The 22,856-nt window shown below is 46.2% G+C and overlaps 1 protein-coding gene across 1 annotated transcript in view; it reads left to right on the top strand.

Moving 5' to 3' along the window:
- The window catches only part of PKNOX1 (PBX/knotted 1 homeobox 1), a 47,314-nt gene that overhangs the window by 7,428 nt on the left and 17,030 nt on the right, over positions 1-22,856 (top strand). Inside the window, exons 2-6 of the mRNA XM_044913337.1 lie at positions 10,606-10,674; positions 12,218-12,325; positions 15,242-15,369; positions 17,576-17,747; positions 19,671-19,841. Of these exons, the coding sequence (XP_044769272.1) occupies positions 12,275-12,325; positions 15,242-15,369; positions 17,576-17,747; positions 19,671-19,841 (522 nt within the window). The 5' untranslated portion in view covers positions 10,606-10,674; positions 12,218-12,274. The remainder of the gene's footprint in view (positions 1-10,605; positions 10,675-12,217; positions 12,326-15,241; positions 15,370-17,575; positions 17,748-19,670; positions 19,842-22,856) is intronic.

Here is a 22,856-nt window from a genome sequence, read left to right as displayed (position 1 = left end):
TTTTTTTTTAAAGATTTTATTTATTTGAGAGAGTGAGAGAGAGCATATGAGAGGGAGGAGGGTCAGAGGGAGAAGCAGACTCCCTGCTGAGCAGGGAGCCCGATGCGGGACTCGATCCGGGGACTCCAGGATCATGACCTGAGCCGAAGGCAGTCGCTTAACCAACTGAGCCACCCAGGCGCCCCTGTTTCCAACTTTTGAGGATCCTGCATACTGTTCTCCAGAGTGGCTGCACCAGCTTGCATTCCCACCAACAGTGTAAGAGGGTTCCCCTTTCTCCACAACCTCGCCAACATCTGTTGTTTCTTGACTTGTTTGTTTTAGCCATTCTGACTGGTGTGAGCTGGTATCTCATTGTGGTTTTGATTTGTATTTCCCTGATACCAAATGATGTGGAGCATTTTTTCATGTGTCTGTTGGCCATTTGTATGTCTTCTTTGGAGAAATGTCTGTTCATGTGTTCTGCCCAATTCTTGACTGGATTATTTGTTTTGGGTGTTGAGTTTGGTAAGTTCTTTATAGATTTTGGATACTAGCCTTTTATCCGATAAGACATTTGTAGATATCTTCTCCCATTCTGTAGGTTGTCTTTTGGTTTTGTTGACTGTTTCCTTTGCTGAGCAAAAGCTTTTTATCTTGATGAAGTCCCAATAGTTCATTTTTGCTTTTGTTTCCCTTGCCTTTGAAGGCGTGTCTAGCAAGAAGTTGCTGGAGGGGAGGGGGGCGGGAGGGATGGGGTAACTGGGTGATGGACATTGGGGAGGGTATTGTTGTAATGAGCACTGGATATTATATAAGACTGATGATTCACAGACCTGTATCCCGGAAACAAATAATACATTATATGTTAATTAATTGAATTTAAATTAAAAAAAGAAGTTGCTGTGGCTGAGGTCAAAGAGGTTGCTGCCTGTGTTCTCTAGGATTTTGATGGTTTCCTATCTCACATTAAGGTCTTTCATCCATTTTGAGTTTATTTTTGTGTATGGTGTAAGGAAATGGTCCAGTTTCATTCTTCTGCATGTGGCTGTCCAATTTTCCCAACACCATTTATTGAAGAGACTGTCTTCTTTCCATTGGATATTCTTTTCTGCTTTGTCAAAAATTAGTTGACCATAGAGGTGAGGGTCCATTTCTGGGTTTTCTATTCTGTTCCATTTATCTATGTGTCTGTATTTTGTACCAGTACCATACTGTCTTGATGATGACAGCTTTGTAATAGAGCTTGAAGTCCAGAATTGTGATGCCGCCAGTTTTGCTTTTCTTTTTCAACTTCCCTTTGGCTATTCGGGGTCTTTTGGGTTCCATATAAATTTTAGGATCATTTGGTTCCAGCTCTGTGAAAAAATATTGATGGTAGTTTGATAGGGATTGCATTGAATGTATAGATTGCTCTGGGTAGCATAGACTTTTAACAGTATTTCTCCTTCCAATCCATGAGCATGGAACGTTTTTCCATCTCCTTCTGTCTTCCTCAACTTCTTTTTTTTTTTTTTTTAAAGATTTTATTTATTTCTTTGACAGAGAGAGACACAGTAAGAGCAGGATCACAAGCAGGGGGAGAGAGAGAGGGAGAAACAGGCTTCCCGCGGAGCAGGGAGCCCAGTGCGGGGCTCGATCCCAGGACCCTGGGATCATGACCTGAGCCGAAGGCAGACGCTTAACGACTGAGCCACCCAGGCGCCCCTGTCTTCCTCAACTTCTTTCATAAGTGTTTTATAGTTCTCAGAGTACAGAGCCTTCCTTTACCTCTTTGGTTAGGTTTATTCCTAGGAATCTTATGGTTTTTGGTGCAATTATAGATGGGATTGATAACTTAATTTCTCATTCTTCTGTCTCATTGTTAGTGTATCTGTAGTGTATAGAAATGCAACTGATTTCTGTGCATTGATTCTGTATCCTGCCCTTTGCTGAATTCCTTTGAGTTCTAGCAGTTTTGTGGTGGAGTCTTTTGGGTTTCCCACATAGAGTATCATGTTATCTGCAAAGAGTGAGAGTTTGACTTCTTTTCCGATTCAGATGTTGAACTACACTTGCAGCCCAGGAATAAATCCCACTTGGTCTTGGTGAATAATCCTTTTAATGTGCTGTTGGATCCTATTGGTTAGTATTTTGGTGAGAATTTCTGCATCCATGTTTATCAGGGATATTGGTCTGTAATTCTCCTTTTTGGTGGGTTCTTTGTCTGGTTTTGGGAACAAGGTAATGCTGACCTCATAGTATGAGTTTGGAAGTTTTCTTTCCATTTCTGTTTTTTTGAAACAGCTTCAGAAGAATAGGTATTAATTCTTCTTTAAATGTTTGGTAGAATTCCCTTGGGAAGCCATCCGGCCCTGGGTCTTCTGCTTAATGATCTGTCCATTGCTGTGAGTGGGGTGCTAAGTCCCCTTATTATTGTATTATTATCAATGAGTTTCTTTAATTTTGTTATTAATTGGTTTATATAATTGGCTGCTCCCATGTTAGGGGCATAAATATTTACAATTGTTAGATCTTCTTGTTGGATAGACCCTTTTATTATGATGTAGTGTCCTTCCTCATCTCTTATTACAGTTTTTGGTTTAAAATCTCATTTCTCTGATGTAAGGATTGCTACCCCAGCTTTCTTTTGATGTCCATTAGCATGGTAAATGGTTTTCTACCCCCTCACTTTCAATCTGGAGGCATCTTTGCAGACAGCATATCAATGGGTCTTTTTTTTTTTATCCAAACTGATACCCTGTGTCCTTTGATTGGAGCATTTAGCCCATTTACATTCAGAGTAATTATTGAAAGATATGAACTTAGTACCGTTGTATTACCTGTGAAGTCACTGTTTCTGTATATTGTCTCTGTTCCTTTCTGGTCTTTGTTACTTTTGGACTCTCTCTTCACTCAAAGGATCCCCTTTAATATTCCTTGCAGATCTGGTTTAGTGATCACAAATTCTTTTAGTTTCTGTTTGTCCTGGAAGCTCTCTATCTCTCTTTCTATTCTGAATGTCATCCTAGCTGGATAAAGTATTCTTGGCTGCATATTTTTCTCATTTATCACCCTAAATATATCATGCCATTCCTGTCCTGCCAGGTCTCTGTGGACCGGTCTGCTGCCAACCTTATGTTTCTAGCCATGTAGGTTAAGGACCTCTTGTCCTGAGCTGCTTTCAGGATTTTCTCTTTATCTCTGAAATTTGCAAGCTTCACTATTATGGCAAGCTTCACTACTATATGTGGAGGTGTAGACCTGTTTTTATTGATTTTTGAGGGGGGAGATGGTTCTCTGTGCCTCCTGGACTTGAATGCCTGTTTCCTTTGCCAGATTAGGGAAGTTCTCAGCTATAATTTGTTCAAATAATCCTTCTACCCCACTCTTTCTTTCCTCTTCCTCTGGGACCCCAATTATTCTACTGTTGTTTCACTTTATGGAATCACTGATCTTTTGAATCCTTCCCTCGTGATCCAGTAGTTGTTTATCTCTCTTTTCCTCAGCTTCCTTATTCTCCATCATTTTGTCTTCTATATCATTAACTCTCTTCTGCCTCATTTATCCTAGCAGAGCCTCCACTTTTGATTGCATCTCAGTAATAGCCTTTTTCATTTTTACCTGATTAGATTTTAGTTCTTTTATTTCTCTAGTGTCTTCTATGCTTTTTTCAAGCCCAGCTAGTATCTTTATAATTGTTATTCTGAATTCTAGCTCTGACATTTTACTAATATCCATATTGACTAAATCCTTGGCAGTGAGTACTGCCTCTTGTTCTCTCTTTTGGGGTGAGTTCTTCCGTCTTGTCATTATGTCCAGAAAAGAATAGATGAAAGAGAGAGAAAATACAGAAATAGCAACTATGACACCAGAAAAATACACACTAAACAAATCAGAAGAGAACAGAAACCAAAAAAAAAAAAAAGAATCAAACAAGAAGTTAAAACAGAACAATAAACTAGATCTCAAAATAGGAAAGGAAAACTTATATATATACAAAAATAAAATTGAATACAATGAAAGGAAGCCAGAAATGAAAAATACGTATGGAATGTAAATGTAAAAATGAAAATTAAAGACTTAAAAAAAAGAATTGATAATATAAGAAAATAGCTAAAAAGGAAATAAAATATAAAACTGAAAGACTAAAGAAAAAACCACGAATGCTATATACTGTTTTCTCCAAGAGCTGGAGTCTTGCAGTTCTGTATGATCCGGTAAACGTGGTATAGCCTGAAGTTCTGCTGATCTGGGAGAGGGGCCTGTTACGCTGATTGTCAGGTGTCTTTGCTCTGGCAGAGTTGTACCCTGCTTACAGGATGCCTGGCTCATATAAGCGGCTCCAGAGCCATGTGGGGGATGAAAGTGGTGGCACCCTGATCTCCAGCCCTGGAGCTGAAATTCACACCCCCCACTCTTCACAAGCCCCCACAGAAAAGCAGTCAGTCATTCTCCTGTGTTTACCCAGCCTGTGACTGGGAGTTTTTATCTCAGGCACGCGACCCCGTCTGGAGTCTCCAAACTGCAGACTCCTGTGGTATGCACCCACGTCGCTCTTCCTGGGCCACGGAGGGGGGTGTCTCATCCTGGTTCTGCTGCTTGCTGGGTCCCTGCTTGGAAAGTGGTTACCCGACCCTGCAGTGGTTCTCAGTTTATGGCAACACCAAGCAGAAAGCTGGCGCCTGGTCTCGCTGATCGCAGTCGATTTCTGCTCCGATGCCTGGGAACTCTGCCACCCTTGGGCACCCCTGTTCTTTTTGTGACCCCGGGGACCCTGAGTCCACGCTGTCCCACCTGGGATTCTGGCCTGCTTGGCCCTGTTGAGCGCCTTTCAGGCAGACTTCTAAAAGTTACGATTTTGTGTTCCACTGCTTACACTTTCCCATAGCTGCTTATGGAGGCTCCCTCCTCCCGCGGTTTATCTTCCGATATATCGCCTTGGATTCACGTCTCTGCACTTCCTACCTTGCAAAAAGTGGTCGCTTTTCTATTTGTAGAATTGTAGCAATTCTTTTCTCAGATCTCCAGTTGATTTTGCAGGTGTTCAGAATGATTTGATAACTATCTAGCTGAATTCCAGACAAAATTAGGGTCCCCTACTCCTCCTCCATCTTGACTCCTCTTGAATTAGTGTTTTTGTAAAATACCCAGTGGTGTGTTTGCTGGATTGTAGGGTAGCTCTGTTTTTAACTTTTTGAGGAACCTCACTGTTCTCCAGAGTGGCTGCACCAGCTTGCATTCCCACCAGCAATGCACGAGGGTTTCTCTGCATCCTCGCCAACATCTGTCGTTTCTTGTGTTATTGATTTTAGCCATTGTGACAGGTGTGAGGTGGTATCTCATTGTGGTTTTGATTTGCATTTCCCTGATGATGAGTGTGTCTGTTGGCCATTTGGATGTCGTCTTTGGAGAAATGTCTATTCTTGTCTTCCCAGTTTTTAATTGGAGTGTTTGGTTTTGGGTGTTGAGTTTTATAAGTTCTTTAACTATTTTAGATAATAACCCTTTTTCAGGTATGTCATTTGCAAGTATCTTCTCCCATTCTGTAGGTTGTCTTTTGGTTTTGTTGATTGTTTCTTTTGCTGTGAAGAAGTTGTTTTTTTTTTTTTGATGGAATCCCAGTAGTTTAATTTTGCTTTTGTTTCCCTTGCCTCAGGAGACACATCTAGAAACACATTGTTATGGCAGATATCACAGAAATTACTGCCTGTGCTCTCTTCTAGGGTTTTTATGGTTTCAGGTTTCACATTTAGGTCTTAACCCATTTTGAATTTATTTTTGTGTATGGTGTAAGAAAGTGGTCCAGTTTCATTCTTTTGCATGTAGCTGACCAGTTTTCCCAACATCATTTGTTGAAGAGACTGTCTTTTTTCCATGGGATGTTTTCTCCTGCTTGGTTGAAGATTAATTGACCATAGAGTTATAGGTTCTTTTCTGGGTTTTCTATTCTGTTCTGTTGAGCTGTGTGTCTATTTTTGTGCCAGTACCATACTGTCTTGATGACTACAGCTTTGTAAGGAGCTTGAAGTCTGGAATTGTGATGCCTCTAGCTTTGCTTTTCTTTTTCAGGAATGCCTTGGCAATTCTTGGGGCGCCTAGGTGGCTCAGTCGTGAAGCGTCTGCCTTCGGCTTAGGTCGTGGTCCCAGGGTCCTGGGATCGAGCCCCGCATCGGGCTCCCTGCTCAGCGGGAGGCCTGCTTCTCCCTCTCCCACTCCCCCTGCTTGTGTTCCCTCTCTCACTGTGTCTTTCTCTGTCAAATAAATTAAATCTTAAAAAAAAAAAAAAAGAATGCTTTGGCGATTCTTTTGTGGTTCCATACAAATTTTAGGCTTGTTTTTTCTAGTTCTATGAAAAATGCTGTTGGAATTTGATAGGGATTGCATTAAATGTGTAGATTGCTTTGGGTAGTATGGACATTTTTAAAAAAGATTTTATTTATTTGACGCAGAGAGAGCACAGGCAGGGGAAGCGGCAGGCAGAGGGAGAGGGAGAAGCAGGCTCCCCGCTGAGCAGGGAGCCCGATGTGGGGCTCGATCCCAGGTCCCTGGGGATTATGACCTGAACTGAAGGCAGTTCCTTAACTGACAGAGCCACCCAGGCGCCTCAGGTAGCATAGACATTTTAACAATATTTGTTCTTCCAATCCATGAGCATGGAATGTTTTTCCATGTCTTTGTGTCATCTTCAGTTTCTTTCATCAGTGTTTTATAGTTTTCAGAGTACAGGTGTTTCATCTCTTTGGTTAGGTTTATTCCTAGATATTTTATTGGACTCAACAGATTCTTGTTTTACTCCCAACTACTATCATATGTCATTGCTCACATTGTCCCGCTTTTGGCCAGTGAGAGCTTCTACAAGCTGGTTTGTCTTTCCTTTTGACATTTCCCCCGTAATTGTTTTGAGCACAGGTTTCAGGCTCATCTTATACTTTTACTGCCCCAGCCCTGGAATCAAATCAGCCACTTCTCTAAGGAGCCCTAATTCTTTGTATTGGGGAATGATATTTATCGACCAAGATCTGGATACTGACTCCTTGCTACTGGCTGTCCCTGCTTCTCAACCCTCTCAGTGGACAGGGCTGGGGAAGTGTGTGCACATGCTTCCCATGTGTATGTGTGTGTAGGTGAGGTGTGCCTCTATTTCCATATGTCTGTGTGTGTTCAACATATGAATTCATACGAACAGCTCCATGTCCACTCCAGGAAAGCAGGGCTCATTTGAGCCCTTCAGTGTCTCTATGTGTTGCTCCCTTCTCTGCACTGACAGCCCTATATTTATTCACTGTATATTTATGTGTCTTCTCAAACTGGAACATCTTTTCCCAATCTTTTTTTTTTTTTTTTTAAGATTTATTTATTTATTTGTCAGAGAGAGATTGAGCACCAAGCAGGGGGAATGGCTGGTGGAGGGAGAAGCAGACTCCCTGCTGAGCAGGGAGCCCGATGCGGGGCTTGATCCCAGGACCCCGGGACCCGAGCCGAAGGCAGACGCCTCACTGACGGAGCCACCCAGGCATCCCCATCTTTCCCAATCTTAAAAATCTGCCTATCCTTTAACTAAACAAACAAAAAACCCAAGGAAGTTACTTTTAAAATCTGAGTCACTGGATTGTTGCAGGAGGCTCTTGGTAGGTGTTCTTGCCAAGAGTGTCTCATGCATCAGGTGTGTTTGTGACATCGTGCCTAAATGAAGTGAAGCCTCTTCCTGTCATGTGAGGAAGAACGGTTTCAAAGTTGAACACAGGGCACTGCTGATGCGCGTGGGGAGGGATACGGGTGGATGCGGTACCGCCTCGTCTCCTATGGGCTTTGCTTTGTGGTTGAACGTCACATCGATTCTAGAATAGTGGGTTAGTGCAGGAGACTCGGGGCCTCTGGATCGGCCCCACTTCCTGTGCCTAAGTCCCTGTGGGCAAGGCAGTGAGGGCCACATGGCCACCTGCACATGTGGCAGGGTTTACCCAGGAGAGGAGACCCTCCAGATGAAGCTCATGCAGGGCCCTGCTCATTTCTCTTCAGTTGCTGCTATTTGGAATTAGCATAACTGCATGAAAGCCGGTGTAAGTTCTGACACCAATAAATGAGTAGATGCAGACTTCTTCTGACACGGGTATTTCTGGGCCGGCATGGTTTTGATCTAGAACTGTCTGCTGTAGAGTCAGATCCGGCGTTGGGCCGTATCCTGGAAGGTGTACGTCAGTGGAGTTAACAGAGGCAGCTCAGGGCTTGGCTCCCACGGCCGGCACAGCCAGGGGAGGGACATGTCTTTTTTCCTTAGTTTAGCTATTCTTTAAATGGAAGTTTTATAAAATATTTTCTTTTCCACTTTGAATAGTCTCAGACTTTCAGATGGCTGTTGGAGGGAAACCTCCATTTCCACTGTGCAGCTCTGAGAAAATGAGCCCCTGGTCACCCAGAGCCAGGTCCTGTGTTGGCCCCATCACTTTCTGGGCATGTCTCCTGGTCTGGCGTGCCTGCTCTGGAAGGCGGCGCTCGCACCCCCCTGCTGCATTTGTGTGGGGTTAGATAAAACATGTGGAAGCAGCCCCCTGCACAGATGCACTGGCCCGAGGTCTCCATGACTGAGAAGGTAAAGCTGAGAAATCAGGGAGTTACTTTTCCATCTGCCTGTTCTGCAGATGTTCACTGAGAGAGGGTGGCTTTCCATTGACTGACGGGTGACGCGGGGACTGGGGACTTGGATCCTCCCACAAAGCCTCTGCTGTTCTTCTGGTTCAACAGTCACTGGCATTGCGAACCAGTGGCTGCCCTGCTCTCTGCAGACCGGGGTTGACTCAGGCGTAGGCCGGCTGTGGGAGTTTTCGTGCCAGCAGCCACGAAAGTGACAGTGACAGAGATTAGATGAGGCTGAGAGCGCAGCCCGTTGATGTGGGCACCGGGGCAGGCAGAGCTGGGGTGAGCCAGGTGTCCAGACCATGCGGTCGATGGTCAACCCTGTACGTCATGATCAGAGATGGTGCTGGTCATCGGGGCCACAGCAGGACAGGGTCCTTGGCCCTTAAGGAATGCATAGCGTGGAGGGAAACCACGAGCTACCGCAGCCCTAAGCACGGGCTGGACACGAGGCCCCGGGAGAGGTGCACACGCCAGGTGCGGGCGAGCCGCTGGGCAGACTGGGGACAGCCATGTGGATGATGAGGCATATTTGCGAGCTGGCCAGGCCCAGAGAAGGCCAGAGTGTTCCAGCAGAACTGGCCAGCTGGGGGAGCGCCGGGCTGGGGAGAGAATAGCGTGGTGCCCTCTGACTGTTGGCACAGCTCTGAGTCGGAGGGCTGGCCGGGGTGCTGCCGCCCACGGACTTGGCCTGCAGGGGGGTTTTCACCAGATTTGCATTTCTGAAAGGTGGATGGTGGAGGGGAGGAGGGCAAGACCAGAGGTTCACATGAGCCCCTACTGTGATCAAGGTTGGGGCGGGGAGTGCTGGTTGGAGTCACTGCCCTGGGGTGGAGGGGAAGGCAAGATGCTAGGACGACGGCCAGCTTTTGGTCAAGGCAAAGACCACTGGGAGGTGCGCAGTGACAGGTTTGCGTCCATCTCAGGGTTGGGGGTGCCGGGGGCAGAGAGGGCAACTTGAGTAATGAGTCCACATGAGTTCACTTCCTAGCCTTGGGCTGGCCACGTCCTGCCCACTCCAGTCAGGCCCTTCCTCTCCCCAGCACACGGACACACCCCTGCAGGTCCCCATGGCCGTGGTCAGCTGCGGTGACGTGGCTGACGTCCCCTCGTCCATCCGCCGCCTCCGCTGGCGTCAGCGGCACCACTTGGTTCTATTCCTGTCCTGCCGACTGCCGCTCCCCATTCTGAGCAGGGTGTCCAAGATGTCCCGACCTCCTGACTCTCGTGTGGTCCACCCCCTCTCTCCGGGGTGGCCTCACCCAAGCTGGAGGCTCTACATACTGACTCAGTGTCCTGGAGCTGCCAGAACAAAGTCCCACAAACCGGGTGGACGAAACTTGCGACTCTGGTGGCCAGAACCTGAAATCAGCCTGGAATCTCTTTCAGCTCCTGGTGGATCCAGGCGTTCTTGGCTTGTGGCAACATCAGCCCAGTCTTGGCTTCTGTCTTCACATGGCGTTCCCCTCTGTATGTCTCAGATCTTCCTCTCCCCACTCTTTTTTTTTTTTTTTTTTAAGATTTTATTTATTTATTTGAGAGAGAACGAGAGACAGAGAGCAGGAGAGGGAGGAGGGTCAGAGGGAGAAGCAGACTCCCTGCCGAGCAGGGAGCCCGATGCGGGACTCGATCCCAGGACTCCAGGATCATGACCTGAGCCGAAGGCAGACGCTTAACCATCTGAGCCACCCAGGCGCCCTTCCTCTCCCCACTCTTAAGGGACACCAGTCATTGGATTTAGGGCCTCCCCTAAATCCAGGATAATCTCATCTTAAGACCCTTCACATAATTACCTGCGTAAAGACCCTTGTTCTAGAGAAGGTCCCATTTGCAAGGACGAGGGGCTGGGATTTGGCGATCTCCCGGAGGACACCGTTCAACCCTCTCCTTGCACCAGGCACACCCTGATGGTCACCGAGTTTGCATTTCTGTCACAGTCTTGTTTGTTCAGAATTTGTGTGAGAAGCATCTCAAACCTAAAATGTCCCGACGCTTGCTTTCTCCTCCCAGGCCACAGAACCTGCTCCTCTCCGTCTGCTCCATTTTGGGACATGCGGCTCTGCTCTGCTGGTTGCTCAGGTGGGAACCCCGCATGGCCCCCTGCCTGTCCACGGCTGCACACCTGTCCTGGTGCCCCTGTCATGGCCCCCTTCTGCTCAGACCCTCCCATGGTTCCCTGTGCCCCCAAGACAGGGGGGCCCGTGGCCCGTGAGAGTCTGTGGGACCCGGTCCTGTGCGTCCTGCTCCCTTACCTTCCCCTTCTCCTTCACCAGCCTGCCCAGCCACACCAGCTGTCCGTCTCACACACCACACTGTGGCTCCTTCTGGTCCTCCTGCCTCCGAGTGTCTCCCGCAGGCACTTTTACTGACCCTCCCCCAGTCTTCTCTGTCCCTGCCTGGTTGTCCTCATCGCCTCCTGACACCCGTGTGCAAGGCGACCTGTTGGTGCCTACCACCTCCCCAACACCCTGTGTGAGTGGTGACGGGTTGATGCCTGTCTCCGCCGGAGCCCATGCTCCCCCAGAGCACAGGATGGTACTTGAGGCATGAGCATTTGCTGAAGGAAGGAGGGTAACCTCATTTGCCCCTTGGCTTTTCACGAGGTCATGTGAGCCCCCACCTCATGCTGGCTCCCCGGGCAGGTGGGAGGCCCTGGACTTCCTGGCAGCCTGGCCAGCTCTGCAGTCTTGGCCCTGTTACTCAGACTCCTCAGGGTAGAGTGGCCCCCCCGGGAGAACCTGCCTTCAGGGAGGGTGCAAGCACTGAGTGGGTTAAGATGCTGAAGCACGTAGGAACTGGGCTGACTTTTGCAGCCACTGCTGCTGGTAGTGGGCTGGGCATCGGGACAGGCTTCTCGCTCCTTCCCCGACTCGCTAGTCTTGGACTGGATTTCTCCCACTGAACACGGTCTCCCAAAGCATTACTTCCCCTGGTGACCTTCCGTGGTCCAGCCAGTGCTGAACGAGTGGCATAACTGCCCTTGACCTGTTCCTGTGCCACATTGCAGGTGTTCATGGGGGGGGCTCGGCGTAGCCCCCCCTCGAATTAGTCTTACTTTGAAGCTTTGCCTTGTCATCAAGTAAATGAACCATTATTTCCATCTGCTCCTACATACAGATTTCAGGAGAGTGCCCTTTGTCATTCCTGTCTTCCATCCGGTCTCCGCGACCTCACAGTCGCCAGGTCTCTTCCCAGAAGGGCTGCCCCATCGCACAGCTGGGGGGCCTCTGGCTCCCGCTCTGTCCCCACAGCCCGCCCTCAGTCTGTGCAGGGGCTGCCTGATGCGCCCCTTCTGTGTGGCCTGGTCCCCTGGCCCTCGCCGACTCCCTGTCGCAGCCCCGGGCCCAGGACGGTGTCCTGCACGTGTAGACAGTTACTAGAGGGAATGCATCCAGGTGGGTAAAAACTGTGAGAACAAGTCCAGGCCTGGAGCACATGGAAACTCGGGGCCACCAAGTGAGCAGGATCAGGCTGAGGGGGTTGGCTTATAACGTAGTAGAGTGCTTCTTTCCTCTCCGTGTGAAAATACGCATTTTAAAAAAGTATATGGATGCTGGGGAATAAAGGGACCAAAAATGCTCTGCAATTATTAACTGACACTTTTCTGCTTTTGTTTCCTCAGACACCATTTGCTTTTGACTCAAGATGATGTGATGTTTTATTATAAAACTCATTAACCATGATGGCTACACAGACATTAAGCATAGACAGCTATCAAGATGGGCAACAAGTGAGCGCCTGAGCTTTATTCCACATTCTAAATACAGTCCGTGGATCGGGTACTGAAACACGACCGATGCTTTGTATATTTATAATTCAGTTTCGTGAGGTTGCAGGCTCAATTTTAAGGATATGATGCATTGATCATGTGCTGGTGCTAGAAAGGCTCGCTATAGAGTTATTCAAATCATTTCCTCCACTGATACCAAGTTGCTAGTAATTGTGACTCCCCTAAGTCATAGTTCATTGGGAATTTCCCTTTTTGATGTCCGTGCTAATGAGTGTTGTTGCTTTTAAAGAAAAGCCGGGTGTTGAGGAAAGCTGGATGACCGGTTGCTGACCTGAGTGGGAACCACGGTGTTTCCCCTCCCCAGGCGTGAGCGGCGGGGGGCCTGTCCCATTTGTCTGGGCAGCATCGTTGCTGTGCTGTCCGCTCCTGTTGTGTGGCCGTGCCTGGACAGCCTCTTGCCTGCCCTCCCACTGTCCGTGGACTTGGTGTTCCTTGCAGCTGCGGTTGAAGGTCTGGGTGTTTGGTGTTCTGTGCCCTGAAGGAACTGGGGAGGCAGGGATGGGAGAAGCACAGCCGAGGCCTGAGCAGCCTCTCTTGGGACACCTGAGGTCTTGGGATGCTCTTTGTGTTCAGAATGGGGTCCAGTCCCCCTCTGACTGTGGAGCCCTGGAGTTTATTTCGTCGAAGACCTTCCAGTCTTTGCTTCCTGCTTCCTGTAGTCAGGAGGTGGTAGAAGAAGGCCCAGAGGCCCCTTTTCTCCCTACTCGAAGTGAGCTGGGTCACAACAAGGCCGGGGGGACTGGCCCGAATGAGGTCACAGCCCTGCATCAGTGAAGTTGCAGGTGGCGCCTGGGACCTGAGGCTCCCTCCCTCTTCTGTTGTGTCTTTCCTTGGTGGCCAGTTCTGTGCATTCCTGCTTTGGTTCCTGTTGCACAGACTTTGTTTTTGTTGGCTTGTTGTTGTTGTTGTTGGCTTTTTGTTTAAGTGTCTTAGCTTCTTAGGGGAATTGAGGCATGGGGGTGCTCTCTGCACCTGGAAGTCCTTGGATATTTCCAAGTGATTTTGTTTCTAAAATGCAAAGCTAGTGTTGTCCCTCTCTCCACCTGCTGAGCCCTGCCTTGAGGACCCTGCATTGCCCTTGTCCTCACCTCTGCACCCCACTTCTGGGCATCCCTGCCCTGCGGCCCTGGCCCTGGCTCTTCCCTTGGCTCTTGCCTCAAGGAGCAGCTTGGCCAGGGCCCTCTGGTCCTGCAGGTCTTTGCTTCCATCGCTTCCTATGAAGACTTCCCAGCCTGCCTTGGTCCCTCCCCACTTGCCACCTGCCTCCCGTCCTTCCTCCACTGGTCCCCCTGATGCCCTGCTGGCAGATCCTGCCGGGAGTCTCCTCCTCCAGCAGGTCTGTGCCTGGAGGTGACTGAGGTGGCCGTGTCCTGCGCAGTGCCAGGCACAGGGAGGGAAGGAGCCTCGCTTTTCCCTTGACGTGGAAAACTCTTGGCGAACATTATTTTAAACATTTCCTATCCTACAGTATAGATATGCCCAATTTCCTTGGCCATGTCTCCGACATTTAGGTTTCTCTTTCTTCCACACTCATTTTTTTTTTTTTTTAAACCTGAAATAGGTGCCTGGGTGGCTCAGTCGTTAGGCGGCTGCCTTCGGCTCAGGTCAGGATCCCAGGGTCCTGGGATCGAGCCCGCATCAGGCTCCCTGCTCCATGGGAGGTCTGCTTCTCCCTCTCCCACTCCCCCTGCTTGTGTTCCCTCTCTCGCTGTGTCTCTCTCTGTCAAATAAATAAATAAAATCTTTAAAAAAAAATAAAAACCTGAAATAAATCTTTTAAGGCTTTTTTATACTACTGTCAGATTTCCTACCAGAAAGTTGTGTTTGATTGGGCTTTAGTTAGTTGCTTTAGTGTTTTGTTTTTCGAGAGAGAGAGGGAAACCCTCTCCCGGGCCCACTGCACCATCTAAAGGCAGAGGCACAGAGGCGTCCCTGCCTATCTGGACCACCGAGAGGCAAGTGCGGCGCCAGGGTCTCCCCTGCGACACAGCCCCTGGGGCCTGTGACCAGCCCTGGCTGTTAGGTGCCGGGTTCGTGGCAGGATGCTGGCTCTCCCCCGCTGCGTGGGAATAAGCCCCTTCCCCGAGGGCCCCCACCGGGCTGCTTCCTTGAGGACAGAGTCCTGTCAGCGAGGGGTGGTCCTGAAGAAGCTGAGGGGGCTGGCGATCTGCTCACGGATAATTACAAGGTTCCTGCAGCATTTTGGGATTTCTTTCTGTAAACCGAATTCTTTATGCTTAAGGATTTAAATACTTTTCACCTAAGTTACAAACCAAATAGCTAGTTGAAAGCAATTTATAATATCTTTAAGGCTTCCTCTTATGTTTAATACTATTTCTTTAAACACAGCTGGTCTTTGCCTTCTGAATACAGTGACTTTTTCTCAAAATTTGGATAGATTATGTATTCCTGAAATGTAAGAGTAGATAGGGGAGAATTTAGAATATAGGGTCTGAGTTGTTTTTGTGACAAGATAAGAGTTTTAACTACTCGTGTGCACTTCTCTTACTCAGCGTGAGCATCTAGAGCAGGCAGAGACAGTGGAAAGGTTATTTATGTGCCGCTTCCCTTCAGCGCTGTGTAGTAGTGTGTTTTTGAAAATCATAAGCATTTCACGGATACCGGTCCTCACAGTTTTCAATATGATTTGGAAATTTGACCTTTGTTTTAGCCGTTTTCAAAACATATTAAATTCAAAGGAATTTTGTTGGTAGTGTTTTTTATGTATTACTGCCAGTCATCCAGCTGTCTAACAATTTACCACTCCTGTTGCATTTCTGTTTCTGTTTGAGAATAGAGTACTTAGTAGCAGTTTATTTTATGTTTAGTAACCAGAATTCTCTCCTCCTTTCACAGATGCAAGTAGTAACAGAGTTAAAAACGGAGCAAGATCCCAACTGCTCTGAACCTGATGTGGAAGGAGTGAGCCCCCCACCCGTGGGGTCCCAGACGCCAATGGATGCGGACAAGCAGGCCATTTATAGGTAGCGAGATGTGACGCATGTGGGTTTTAACAGGAATGACAGGAATAGAGAACCTTGTTAAATGGAAGGCTAGACTTATTAGCTAGGCAGAGGAGTAAGGTTTGATGTGATAACCATGGGAGTGAGAAGTTTGCCAAATTAAGATATTATTCCTGATACCTTAAAAAAAAGTTTTGGAATATAAATGGACATTTTAGTCAACCTTGCAAAAAGAAATCTTCAGGCCCAGGTAGTTTTACTGGAGAATCCAGTAAAGGAAGAGGGAATGCCTCCCAACACATCACTCTGGTACTAAAGCCAGACAAAGACAATACAGAAAAAAAAGTATACACCAGTGTGCCTCATGAACTTAAACATAAAAATCATTAATAAAATATTAAATCCAGCAACATATAAAAAGAATAACACACACTGACCAAGTGGAGTTTATCCCAAGAACTCAAACTGATTCGTTAGTCAAAAGATCAACCAGTGAGACGCACAACATGATCATACTAAGTGACACAGAAAAGCATTTGACAAAAATCAACAGCTAATTATGATTAAAAACTGTCAGCAAAGTGGTAATGGAGGGAAACTTTCCTAACCTGATGAAGGGCAACATCAAAAAGTCTGTCGTTCTCATCGTATTTAATGGCCATAGACTGTTTTCCTAAGACTGGGCACACAGCAGAGACATACGCTCTGACTCCTCTTGTTCAGTACTGTAATGGAAGTCCTAGCCAGTGCGGTTAAGGCAAGAGAAAGGAAGAAAAGGCATACCAGATTAGAAAGGAAGAAATAAAACTGGCTCTGTGCACAAACGACATGATTGTTTATATAGAAAATCCCAAAGACTCAACCAAAAACCTTCCAGAACTGGGTGAGTTTAATAAGGTCACACATTACAAGGGCAACACACAGAAACCAATCCCATTTCTATATGAGTAATACATAATTGGAAGCTGAAAATTAAAAAAGACAATACCATTTACAAGAGCTCCAAAAAATTTAGGTATAAATCTAACAAAACGCAGAAACTTTATGCTGAAAAATTATAAAATGCTGATGCAAGCAATCAAAGAAAACCTAAATAAATGGTGACACATACCATGCTCATGGATTGGAAGACCCAACTTAGTAAAGATGTCCTTTCTCCTAAAATCGACCTGTAGATTTAGCATAATTCCAATTAAAGCCCTAGGACAGTTTTGTACATACAGACACGTTAATTCTAGATTTATATGGAAGGCAAAATAGACCAGCTGAAACAGTGTTGAAAAAGAATAAAGTGGGATTTTTGAGACATACCATGGCATTATGGTAATGAGAATGTGGTGACGGTGGTGAAGGGATAGGATCAGAATCACTTTTGTCCTATACAAATACCTTATTTATTTGATCTTTGACAAAGGTGCAAACAATTCAGTGGAGTAGAGGTAGACTTTCCAAAAAATGGTGTTGGAAGAATTAGACATTCATATGCTGAAAGAAGATCTTTGACCTAATCTCACGTTTTATACAGGAGTTTACTCAAGGGGCGCCTGAGTGGCTCCATCAGTTAAGCATCTGCCATCGGCTCAGGTCATGATCCCGGGTTCCTGGGATCGAGCCCCACGTCGGGCTCCCTGCTCAGTGGAGAGCCTGCTTTTCTCTCCCTCTTGTGCTCTCTCTCTCTCAAATAAATAAAATCTTAAAAAAAAAAGTTTACTCAAAACGAAGTATAGATCTAAGTGTAAATTTTAAAACTATAAAACTGGTCTCTCCATACCATGGAATATTATTCAGCCACAAAAAGGAACGAACTAGTGATACATGTTACAACATTGATGAGCCTGGAAAACACCGTGCTAAGTGAAAGAAGCTAGATGCCAAAGGCCACGTATTGTATAATTCCGTTTAGATGTCTAGAACCCTAGCAAATCTATAGAGACAGGAAGTCGGTAGTGGTGGCCTGGGGCTGGGGTTTGGGAGAAGATGGGCAGTGACAGCTGATGGCTGCAGGGTTTCTTTGGGGGATGACGAAGATGCTGTAAGATTGACCTTGGGGATGGTTGCACCGCTCTGTGAACAGAGTAGAACCATTGCATTGTACACTTTGAAGGGGATAAACTGTAGTATGTGAACGATATCTCAACAAAGCTGTTATATAAACGAATGCAGACATACGTACTAAAATATTCTCGTGCAAATGTAGGACATACATTTTAAAATTTTTTTCCTGCAGGCATCCACTGTTTCCATTATTAGCTTTGTTGTTTGAAAAATGTGAACAATCTACGCAGGGCTCAGAAGGCACAACTTCTGCCAGTTTTGATGTAGATATTGAAAATTTTGTAAGGAAGCAAGAGAAGGAAGGAAAACCCTTCTTTTGTGAAGATCCGGAAACTGACAATTTAGTAAGTATAAGAAATGTTTTATTTTTTTTCCCCAAATTTAAAATCTGTTCAGTAAGTTTTAAACGTCTAATTAGAACTTCAGGATATAGTTCTGCTAAAGGGGAGAATCCGATAGTTTATGAAATAACTTCCTGTATGTGTGACCTGAACGTCCCCATGTCTTCTAGCTTTCTGTAGTGACTTTTACTGTAGGGATCAAAGGAGCTCATCTGTGTCTGTGTCACAAGGGGCCTGGGGACGCAGTTCTCTCCTGAGTGTCTGTGAAGTTCACTGGGGTTGGTGTGCTTATATGCCGTGCCTCTCAGGCAGCATGCCTGTGCCCCAGCCCAGTTCTGGGCTTCCCTGGATCGCGGACACACACCCTTATGCTCTGTCTGGAGGCTGGCAGTAAGTGGTGGTGGGTGACAAGGCTGTATGCAGACTTGAGGAGGCCCTTGAACACAGAGCAGGGCAGGCTTAATGGGGCTCGCACGCTCCTCAGCTGCTTCCCCTCGCCTTTCAGCCTCGTGTGGGTGCCCTCCTCCCAGGTCCGGCGCCCCAAGGTCCAGGGTCCTCTGTGCTTGCTGAAGGAAATGCAGAGTTTGTCAGAGTTAACATCACTGCTGCACCCCTCAGTGCTGGTGCAACGCTGTTAGCCCGCGTCAGGGGACACGCTCCTTCCTGGGCTCCCTTTAGAGCCTGCTAACCCCCAGCTGAAAACCTTAGTCAGGGCCCTGATCAGCAGAAAAGTGTCTCAGGAAATTTTTCCTGAATAAATGTCCCAGATCTTTGTTGGTTTTTAATTTCTCATTATACGTTCAACCCTTCGTGCCTAATGGATTTTACCAGGGCGCTGTCTGACCGGGAGTCAGCCTCCTCATCTCTGAACCGGGAGAGTGCCTGCCCTTTTGGGGTGAGAATCAGAAGCTCTCTCCGCTTCTGAATCTATCACACAGCCAGCAGTGCGTGGCTGCGGGGACAGCCAGAGGGGACCCAGGTTCTCCTGACCGGTGTTCCAGCACAGAGCCTAGCAGAGCCTGGGATGGGGTCGCTCTTTATCTCCTGCTTGGCGGTTCATTCCACAGGTACATACGAATTACTGTCCCCAAGGTCACCGGGAAGGAGCTGAGCTTTGGGGTTGTGCATTCACAGGCAAGTGGTGCTCATTACAGACCACTGTCTACTGCTGTGGGGCAGGTTACTGTGAAATTTAGTGACTTAAAGTCACTGTAAAACTCCTAGAAAAATCGGGCGCCTGGGTGGCTCAGTCGTTAAGCGTCTGCCTTCAGCTCAGGTCATGATCCCTGGGTCCTGGGATCGGGTCCCACATCGGGCTCCCTGCTCGGCAGGAAGCCTGCTTCTCCCTCTCCCACTCCCCCTGCTTGTGTTCCTGCTCTCGCTGTCTCTCTCTCTGTCAAATAAATAAAATCTTTAAAACAAAACAAACTCCTAGAAAAATCTTAAAAGGGCTAACCTAGTGCTAGGGAAAGAGTTCTTAGGCTTGTCACCAAAAGCACAATCCATAAAAGGCAGAGTTGGTAAGTGGAGTTTTATCAAAATGAAGAGCCTCCTATGAGGGGGGTATAGATTCCTCCCCATTTACAGAGGAAGACACAGGAGCAGAGGGAGGGTAAGTACCTTGCTCTTTGTTGGAGCTGGTCCGCGGTGGGGCCGGGGTGAGGCTGGGCTGTCTCCTGGTGCTGCGACTCACTGAGGGCAGCACGGGGACATCTGTGCCCCACACACCAGATGCAGCGAGATGCCAGAGGTCCGCGGCACTGGAATGACTTGTCGTTTTGCATGATTTCTGATGTTATCCCCCTCCTGTCATTGGCAGTGCAGATGGTCAGCGCTCTGTGGCATTCAGGCGAATGACTGAGAATTACAACTTACCGTGATGCTGCCGTTTTCTTGTCTGAAGGTCTTCATTTTCTCTGCTTCTAGATGGTAAAAGCAATCCAGGTTTTGCGTATTCATCTTCTTGAGCTGGAAAAGGTTAACGAACTGTGCAAAGATTTCTGCAGTCGATACATTGCTTGTCTAAAAACGAAAATGAACAGTGAGACTCTCCTGAGCGGAGAACCTGGAAGCCCGTACTCCCCCGTCCAGTCCCAGGTATCTGTGTCGGGTCCTGCTCTGCTTCTTGGTGATGGTAAGGTCTGCGGGGGTGACGGGTACTGACTCCTGAGACCAACCGCCCTGTCGGAGTGCCTGGGCTGACATAATGCCATCCTCAAGCCACAAGGACAGGCCCTCTGGGCTTCATGCAGTAAGTGGGGTGAGGCCTCAATCTGCGTGTGCGGACCCTGGATCCCAGCTTTCTGGAGGATGGAGTACCATTCATTGCTTTCCTTTTTCTTTAGGGTTTTTATTATTTCTTAAAATTGTGGTAAAATACACATATCATAAAGTGTACTGTCTTAACCATTTTTAAGTGTACAATTCAGTGGCATTAAGCATATTCACACTGTTGTGCAACCATCATCACCATCTATCTCTGGAACCTTCCATCTTCTCAGACTGAAACACTATCCCCATGAAATACTAACTCCCCATTCTTCCCTCCCCAGCCTCTGGCTCCCACTATTCTACTTTCTATGAATTTGATCAGTCTAGGTACCTCACATGAGGGGATCATACCATATTTGTCCTTTTGTGCTTAGCTTACTTTACGGACATAATGTCCTCGAGGTTCATCCATGTTGAAGCACTGTTATACTTGAGCCACTCTGATGGTGACATTCCATTGTGGTCATAGTTCACACTTCCCTGATGGCTAATGGTGTTGACCATCTTTTCATGAGCTAATTTGCCATCTGTAGATCCTCTTTGGTAAAAGGTCTGCTCACGTCTTTTGCCCATTTTCTGATTGGATTTTTTTTTAAACTGTTGACTTTTGAGAGTATTCTAGATACTAGTCTTTTTTTTTTTTTTTTTTTAAGATTTTGTTCATTTCTTTGACAGAGAGAGCGAGAGCACAAGCAGGGGGGACAGTAGAGGGAGAGGGAGAAGCAGGCTCCCTGCCAAGCGGGGAGCCTGATGTGGGGCTCAATCCCAGGACCCTGGGATCATGACCTGAGCCGAAGGCAGATGCTCAACCATCTGAGCCACCCAGGCGCCCCTAGATACTAGTCTTTTATGAGCTATATGGTTTGTAAATATTTTCTCCCAAGTCTGTACCTTATCTTCTCATCCTCTTAACAGGGTCTTTTGCATATCAAACATTTTAAATTTTGATCAAGTCCCATTTATCAACTTTTCTTTGATGAGTTGTGCTTTTGGTGTTAAGTCTAAGAACTCTGCCTAGCCCTAGATCCCAAGGATTCTCTCTAGTTTTTTGCTGTTGTTGTTGTTTTCCTGAAAGTTTTATAGTTCACATTTAAATCCATGACCCATTTTGAGTTAACTTTTGTATAAAGTGTGAGGGTTTAGGTTGAGGTTCTTTGTTTTGCCTCTGGACGTCCTGTGCTCCAGCACCATTTGTTCAAATTCCTCCCTTGAATTGCTTTTATGCCGTTGTCAACAGTCAGTGTATTTGTGTTGCTCTGTTTCTGTGTTCTCTGTTCTGTTCCGCTGGTCTCTGTATTTACACTAGCTAATCTTGTTACTGTAGCTATTTAATAAGTCTCAAATTTGGGTAGACTGTTTCCTCCCACTTTATTCTTCTTTTTCAAAGTTATTTTAGTTATTCTAGTTCCTTTCCATATAAGTTTTGGAATAATCTTGTCTATATCAACAAAAAAATGTTACTGAGATTTTGATAGAAATTGCATTAAGCCTGTGTATCGTTCTGGGGAGAATTGATGTCTTTCCTCTGTTGACTCTTCCAGTCCACAGACCGGGTATGTCTCTCTGTAATTTTTTCATTGGTGTTTTGTAGTTTTGTGATAGAAGTCCTACATATGTGTTTTTAGAATTACACCTTGTGTGTTTGTTTCTTTTTTTTTTTTTTTTTTTTGGCTATTACAAATGGTATTATATTTTTAACTTTAGTGTCCCTGCTAGTATTTAGAGATACAGTTGATTTTGTATGTTTTATCTTTTATCCTGCAACCTTGCTGAACTCATTTATTAGTTCTAGGAGGTCCTTTTCACAGATTCCTCAGGATGTTCTCCTTATTCAGTTATGTCATCTGCAGATAGGAACAGTTCTGTTCCTTCCTTCCTGATCTGTTTGCTTTTTATTTCCTTGTCTTACCTTATTGTGTTGGCTAGACCATCTGGTACTATCTTGAATACGATTGGTGAGAGTGGACATCCTGCCTTGTTCCCAATCTTAGGGGAAAGCATTCTGCCTTTCACTGTTAGAGTTTTAGTGGCAGGTTTTTTCTAGATGCTCTTCCATCAAGTTGAGGAAGTTCCCCTCTATTCCTGTTTCTCTAAGAGTTTCTATTATATTGAATTTGTCAAATGCTTTCCCTGGGTGAATTGATATGATTATGTGATTTTTCTTCTTTCTTCTGTTAACGTGATAGTAGATTACATTACTCGATTTTTCGAATACTGAACAAGCCTTGCATTCCTGGAATAAACTCCACTTGGTCATGGCACATAATTCTTTTTATATAGGTTCCTGAATTCTGTTTGCTAATATGTTGTTAAGCATTTGTATGTCTGTATTGGCGGATATTGGTCTGTAGTTTCTTTTTTACAGTCTTTGTCTAGGTTTGGTACCAGGATAGTACAGCTTTGTAAAATGAAGAATATATCCTCCTTTCCTATTTTCTGGAAGTGATTATATAGAATTGGTGTTAATTCTTTACATGTTTGATAGAATTCTCCAGTGACACTAGCTGGAGCTGGAGATTTCTTTTTTGAGTGTTCAAGTTACGAATTCGGTGTCCTTCATAGTTCTAGGGCTGTTCAGATGACCTGTTTCACGCTAGCTTCAGAGGCCCGCGTGCCGAGTGGACTGCGGCACTCCTCTCCTGCTGACGTGTGTAGGGTCTGCGGTGCTCTCAGTTTCCTTCCTGATGTTGGTAATTTGTCATGTCTCTTTGTTTTCCCTAAGTCTTGTAGAGGTTTGTCAGTGTATTGATCTTTGCAAAGAACCAGCTCTTTTTTCATTGATCTCTGTTTTTCTGTTTTCAGTTTCATTGATTTCTGCTTTGATCTTTATTATTTCCTCCC

Source organism: Neomonachus schauinslandi, chromosome 1 (genome assembly GCF_002201575.2).
Source record: "Neomonachus schauinslandi chromosome 1, ASM220157v2, whole genome shotgun sequence".
Lineage (NCBI taxonomy): Eukaryota > Metazoa > Chordata > Mammalia > Carnivora > Phocidae > Neomonachus > Neomonachus schauinslandi.
The sequence above is the reverse complement of the archived record's forward strand: the minus strand, read 5'-3'. Positions and strand labels throughout refer to the sequence as shown.